Below are 7,107 nucleotides of genomic sequence, written 5' to 3'. Positions count from 1 at the left end.
ACCACAGAGAATTTCTAAACATGCCATTATATGAGGTCCCAATTCCAAATCCTTTCCAATCAACATCTGTTAGTGAGTTTATAGATTTTGTTTTTAATCATCCAATCACACTGAACCTGCAGAGCCATCTGTGAGGTGAGCCAACCAGCTTACGTTTAAGCTGCTGCTGTCTCTCTGGACCAACCGCAATGTGACCCTGTGACCTCTGCAGGCACAGAGAGGTCAACAAGTCACAGACGACAGTCCGGAACTCACTGTGGGGGCCTTTTTTACCCTGATGAGGGTTGCATGGTTATAGAGTGCTTGTTGGTCTTCAGAGAAATGTAAAACTGCCCTAGAGAAAACAGAGGATGGAGATGAAAAAAATATGTTTTGTTCTGCAGCTGAAAGAAAAAGAAAACAGACGAACGCGCTCGGACAGGAGGTCAGTGAGTGCAAAATCTCTGTCAAACATGGGAAAATTTTTATCTGCTGAATGACTATGAAACTACATTAGATTAACTTCAAATGCTGTAATCTAATGTGGGGGTGAAGCACCATTTCTTTCCCTCTCTTCATATGTACTGGGGCATTATTGTGGAACGCTGGGACACATAAAGTGTCTATTGTGTTGTATATGGTATATATTGTAGTATATATATATTATACCATGATGTAAACATTTGCACATTTTAACAAACAGGAGAGTTATGGTTCGAGCCAGCCTCAAGTGGACATTAGAGGAACTGATGTAGAGGACATAAGCCATAAATTACTCAGAGTGTAGCCCTGATAAATGGGGTTGCGCGAGGAACGGCATCCAAAATAAAATCTTTGCCAAATCAAGCATGTGGATCATAAAGATTGAGATTTTCATACCGTATCGGTTGGGGCCCACATTAGCAATGACCACCTTCAGTGCTGCTGACCAAAAGTCAGAAGAGTGGAGGTGAGAGCAGTGGCTTTAAATGTTGGGACTATGATGGGTTAAGGGAGAGAGCTGGCTGATATGGTGAAGAGAAGGAAGGTTTTTGTTGTGTGTGTGAGACACAAGAACAGAATGATCACAGCAAGAGTGAACAGGAAGATTTTCAAGATTTCAGTGAGAGCTGCTAGCATGTATGGTTTAAAGATGGTGGCACTGACACAAAGACATAAAGCGGAGCCGGAGGTGGTGGGGCTGAAGATGTTAAGGTGTTCCCTGGGAGTGACCAGGATGGACAAGATCAGAAATCGATACATATCAGAGGGACAGCTCAGATTGGGAGCATTAGAGACAAAATTAAGGTTGCGTTGCAGAAGCAAGATAAAGGACATTTTGGTCAAAAGTAGAATATGATGGAAGGCAACAGGGAGAATTCATGCATGTGGTGAAGGGGGCATGCAGAGGTGCAGGTGTGTGACCCTTAAAGGGAGCAGCTGAAAAAATAGTGCTTATAATGCTTAAGAGAAGATTTGACTTTAAACATATCTATCTATCTATCTATCTATCTATCTATCTATCTATCTATCTATCTATCTATCTATCTATCTATCTATCGATATCGATCGATCGATATAGATTAGGGCTGAACGATATATCGCATTTGCGATAATATCGCGACATGATCAAGTGCAATTTTCTAACCGCAAAGGCTGCGATTATACTCTGGACATGTCCAAATTCATGGGCTGCATCCTCCTGAGGCCGCATTTGTAGACCGATTACGTCACAGCGACGCGCCGAAGGCTGTCCAAATTACTACCATATCCCAGAATTCATAGCGCGGCCCAGCCAAACTCCAGTTTCCAACAATGGCGGCCGCTACTAAGTTTTAAAATTACTCATACTAATCTTTCTGGGTCACAAAATAAACTTTTAAAATATTTTCAGGCGAGAAAGTAGTTGTGTAAACATCAAATATCTGCTCGGTTTATCAAGATATCCCATATTTGCAAAAGTGCTTCGACGTTTTCAGAGGCGTCTGCTACCCACCAGCTCGACAGCTAGCCGGGAGCTCGAGGGTTACTGATGCGGCCGAGAACGGCACAACTCCCGGCACATCATTTTCAGATCACCGCGGAGTTTCGCTGCTCGGGTTAAACGTAATATATAAGTCACTTAGACAACCTAAAAATGTTATTGTTGGGCTTTTTTCAGTGTTTTGTTTGTTCGTGAGTAAATCGGTTTGGCTGAGATTAAAGTTATTAGATTAGATAAAATAAAACTTTATTAATCCCCCGGGTGGGTTCCTCCTTGGTTTTCACACAGCTGACTAAACGTCAAACAGAAAACTTATTAAACAGAAGTATGAGACAGTCGAGAATTTACACCAGTGTCTGGTTATATTTTAGATAGCAAGAAGCAGACGGCCGAGTTTATTAAACTCCACCGAGACAGCGGTGACGCTAATCAGAACTAGACCGTCCAATTTCACGCCTTTAAACTTTAAAGGCGTGTTTGTGTGTGTGTTTATACAATTGCTATTATGTTTGCACTTTATGTGTAATGTTACTGACTGCAGAGATCAGTAAGATGTGTGTATTTTTTATTTATTAGTTTTATTTATTTAATATTATTTTTTAATTGAATGACTGTCTAGTAGTTCACAGATGTCGAAAAACTGAGTGTGGTAAAGCCACAGATTTTGTTTATGTATATTTCTGCAATCTGCACATTGTACTGACTTTCATTTTAATGTTTACACCAGGGTTCCTTGTCAGCACTTTATGCTCAGATGTTTGTAAGCTAAAAATAAACTATTGTGTATGTTCAAATATACTGTTGTGATTGAAGAAGTTAAATAAAAATGTCAGTCATCAATTCATGCATCACCTCATGTCATCATAACAGAGGTCTGTCTTCCAGGAAAGAACAGTTTAAAATTAATGTAATATAGTATTGGCCATACTATATGATGTATTGCTTGTCTTTGTTTAATAATACAGAAGACAAAGACCTTAAAAAATAATCGCATATCGCATCGCAATTGCAATATTGGGGCAAAAAATCGCAATTAGATTATTTTCCATAATCGTTCAGCCCTAATATAGATATAGATATAGATATCTATATATAGATATCTATATATAGATATAGATAGATATATAAGAGCCATTTTGATGCTAGGAGCATGTCACTCCAGTTTGACATTTCAGTAACGAGCCGGATATGCGGATGCTGTTGTTGGTAGGTTGGGTGAAATATGTTTGAGGCAGTATGAATTGTGTTAGCTACTTCATTGAAAGACAATGGAGGACAAGATGTTGTGTGTAGTGTCACCCACGTGCTTCTGCATCACTATTGTCTGCCCTTCTTCAGACAGAGACAGAGGGGCGAAACGAGGGGGATGTGGGTGGGAAGACGAGGAGGTGGTGGTTGACTGCTGTGAGTGTGTATGTGCATGTGTGTGAGTGCGCTTGCAGGGAAAAGCACAGACGGCTCGTGGTAATTTGACGTGTGTCCCTTGGGATGTTTGATGGATTAATGCTAAGCAGCTCCCTCTTCCAAAGCACCACCTGATCTTTGGGGCTCGTGGGCCATGTATAAAAGACTGCAGAGTGCTGAGCTCAGCTAGTCCAGACATCTCTCTCTCTCTCTCTTTCTCTGTATGTGTGCCTCTGTCTCACCCTCACCACTTTCTGTCTTCCTCTCCATCCACTCTGTGCTATGCTCTGTCTTTGCTGCTCTTTTCTCTTTCTCTTTTGGCGTTGAATAATTTCCAAAAAGATTTTTTTCCAGCATCCTCAGCTGATTGGCCTTTCCAAGAAGGCCACCTGGAAGCGTAGTTTTTCTTATTTTTCCTGTTCAACTGCGTGTTTGCGTTTTATTCTAGGAGGTTTAGATCACTTTTTCATCAGGGGAAAATAAAAATGCCACGCTCCTTTTTGGTGAAACTGCCAAAGATTCACGATTTCTCCTCTTCCAACCACTACTATCATCATCAACATCAGCAGCAGGAGCAGCACTGGGATGACTCTTACACCGTGACACATGCCATCACTGAGTCATCCACCAACTTGGCCGTGCATCTGAGTGAAAACAGTGAGTAAATGTCTCTCTGAGTTGCGTTTTCTACTTTGCTGTGTAGGTTGTAGACTGATTTGTCTGCACAAAGTGTTTCACATGGTTTTCCTCACAAGGAGGAAGAGGCAAAAAATTATTCCTCAAACAAATAATAAACAGGGATTTATACACAAAGGGGCTACGTCGTGCTTCCTATATAATCACTTTTGGAAACCCCCAAAACCCTACAGCCAGTGCTCACCCACCTACTTCAAATGGCTCTGGACTTTTGTTTTCTAACTCGGCAGATGCTAAATAGTATTCAGGTCATGCTGGCTAAATCGGCTTAATACTCAGACCAGATCACACAGTAGCCTTTGGCTTTAATACTATTGTGTACGTGAATGATGAGCCGTGCACGCGCGGAGACACTGATGCAGACATTTCTCAGGTCCAACAAGAAAATAAAGATAAAAACTCAGACGAAAGCAGATAGCCACGTGGGATTGTGGTGTCCTTAGATGGTGCCGTTGCCCTTGACTCTCCTCTTATCACCCCCCCCACCTGCCCATTCATCTCTCCATCTCTCTCCATCTGATCCTGCAGGATGTTGGATAGCCAGAGGGAGTAGGATTGCAGCAACACAATCCATATGTGGAGCAGTGAGAGGTTATGGAACAGGGTTTTTAGAGGATGGGTATTGACTGGAAAATAGAGAGTGCTGCAGGTAATTCAATAAAGTGAAACTTGAGCTGTGCACTGGCAGAGGAGATTTTCACCTGTGGGATTTCTACAGAGGCTGGGTGTGAGAACAATATGTTGTGTGTTTAGATTTAAGAAATAAAAAAGTATTCTTTGAGTGGATTTACCCCCTCCCCCCTTTTCACCCACAACCAACATCACATGTCTTGTGTTAGAGTTGAATAATTTGTCCTCAGATTTAGGATGCCAGCTGTCTGCTTCCCTTTGTGTTCCATTTTGTGTGTGTTTGTGTGTGTTTGTGTGTGTGGCAATATACCACTGACTGCTGCTAAGATCAGAACCCCCACCAACCCCCACCATACCCACAAAACACTCTCCAACCCTCCCTTCCCTCTTTGCCAAATTGCAGACCCCCACCTGTCACTCAGTCTCCCCATTACCATACTCATGAACACTCTCACAAACATCACAGATGGGGAATGATCTGATTAAAACGATTTAGTGATTGAGGGGATTCACTGCATAGATGCTCTGTTTTGATCATCCCTCCCCACCCGTTCCTTCTTCCAAAACACATTTAGACAGATTGCTGCTGCTGCAGCTGCAGCAATCTGACAAGAAGGTCCAGGCTGGCTTGCACTATACGTGCCTGACTCTTGATTCAGAGTCAGCACATTGTGTTTTCATTTATTTAACTTTGTGATTGCTCTCAATGGAGCCACTGAGAATATCGACTGAATCAGAAAGGTGCATCACAGATTCATTAATATTTCAGTCTTAGAGCTTGCTAAAGCTGGCACTTACAAATAGTTTCCTGAATAGATTTCATATTGAGGTTGGGGTAAGAAGGCACTTTTCTTTTCCATGTAGTAATTCTAGAGTCTATATTAAATATGTATTTTCTTTCCCAGGGTACATCCAGGATTACATCATCCCGTCAGTGTTTAAGCGCACAAAGGAGTCAAGTCATGAGCAGACTGGGCTCACAGCAGGGCCCCTGTACTCCCCAGGGGGCAGCAGCGGGGAAGAGTTCTCTGACCACGACATGGAAGATCCGGACAGCCCCGTTTCTAGCACCACAGTTGAGTCGGACGGCAGTAGCCCTGAAACGGAGGCGTGCACAATCAGTGGCTTTCTCATTTCTGATGGTCGCTCGCGCCGGAGGCCTAAACAGAGATGTTCTCACATGGAAGGGAGCCATTTGGACAGCAGCGAGGGAAGCAGCTCAACAGATTGCAGCCCCGCCAAAGGGGAATCCAAAGGACGTCACGTGTGCAGCGAGTGTGGCAAGTCGTACGCCACATCCTCCAATCTGAGTAGGCACAAGCAGACTCACCGAAGTCTGGACAGCCAGCAGGCCAGGAAATGTCCTACCTGCCACAAAGTTTATGTGTCTATGCCGGCTCTGGCCATGCACATGCTGACCCATGACATGAAGCACGAGTGCAAGGTGTGTGGCAAAGCTTTCAGCCGGCCTTGGCTCCTGCAGGGTCACATGAGGTCTCACACTGGGGAGAAACCGTTTGCCTGCGCTCACTGTGGCAAAGCCTTTGCTGACCGCTCCAATCTGCGTGCCCACATGCAGACGCACTCAGCGTTCAAACACTACTCCTGCAAACGTTGTCGTAAAAGCTTCGCGCTCAAATCCTACCTGAACAAGCATTACGAGTCGGCCTGCTTCAAAGGGCAGTCAACAGAGGGTGACTGCAGCTCTGAGGACTGAAAGGAAAATCCTTTCTTCTTTATATGTTTTTTTTTCTAGTTCAAATATCTAAGTCAGACGACGGCTCGCGACTTCTCAGACTTTTCAAATGCATGTATCAAAATCCTGCCTTTTGACATAAGCAATAACCTCACAGTAAATTCTTCAGGAAACATGTAGAAAATTTCATAAAAAATCTCAGTGTTGATTACAAATGCAAAATATTTTATATTCTTTTTATAAATTGCAATAATTTACACATCACTATCATTTGATATATCACCAAGCTCTTAATTTATCTCAGATGGCTTGGTTACTTGCATAATGTATTTGCATATTTATTAACTTATTTAACTATTTATTTGCCAATTTGAAGATTATTTATTTATTATGGGTTAATGTATTTGTCAATTTAACATGTTTAAGAAGCCAGGTGCTGGATTTGATGAGAACAAAAGCCAAAGTATACTCTGATATAGTATATTTGCCTGTCTGATCGATTTGGTGATGACAATAAAAACCAGTGAGTAACTTCCCTTTGCTCATGTCTGTGGGTATATGCAAATACAAAACATGTGTTATGGCGAATGGGATGAGCCGTGTGGAGGAATTAAATCCAAGCGCAGGCACTCATGGAGGTGTGAGGGAGAGTTACTGTAAAAATAAAACACAAGGTGAAAATGTGAAACAGAACTAAAGATAACCTGAACTGGGAAAAACTAAACTACTAAACATGAAC

The 7,107-nt window shown here is 42.4% G+C and overlaps 1 protein-coding gene across 1 annotated transcript; it reads left to right on the top strand.

Annotated features, from left to right (window-relative positions):
• The first annotated feature begins 3,329 nt into the window (after positions 1-3,329).
• Positions 3,330-6,904, top strand: LOC146708783 (transcriptional repressor scratch 1-like). Its single transcript, XM_085455601.1, has 2 exons — positions 3,330-4,003; positions 5,578-6,904. The coding sequence occupies exons 1-2, from the start codon at positions 3,832-3,834 to the stop codon at positions 6,387-6,389; spliced, it is 984 nt and encodes a 327-aa protein (XP_085311727.1). The 5' UTR covers positions 3,330-3,831; the 3' UTR covers positions 6,390-6,904.
• Positions 6,905-7,107: the final 203 nt, after the last annotated feature.

The sequence above is a fragment of the Copadichromis virginalis genome, linkage group LG5 (genome assembly GCF_057382275.1).
Source record: "Copadichromis virginalis isolate Kocher_CV1m ecotype Utaka linkage group LG5, C_Virginalis_male_GT1.1, whole genome shotgun sequence".
NCBI lineage: Eukaryota > Metazoa > Chordata > Actinopteri > Cichliformes > Cichlidae > Copadichromis > Copadichromis virginalis.
The sequence above is the reverse complement of the archived record's forward strand: the minus strand, read 5'-3'. Positions and strand labels throughout refer to the sequence as shown.

What these genes read in the sequence shown, in the direction of transcription:
- LOC146708783 (XM_085455601.1), top strand. Translation starts at nt 3,832, where the DNA reads ATGCCACGCTCCTTTTTGGTGAAACTGCCAAAGATTCACGATTTCTCC. An exon ending in CGTGCATCTGAGTGAAAACA is followed by an intron (nt 4,004 to 5,577) that starts GTGAGTAAATGT and finishes TTTCTTTCCCAG; the next exon opens with GGTACATCCAGGATTACATC.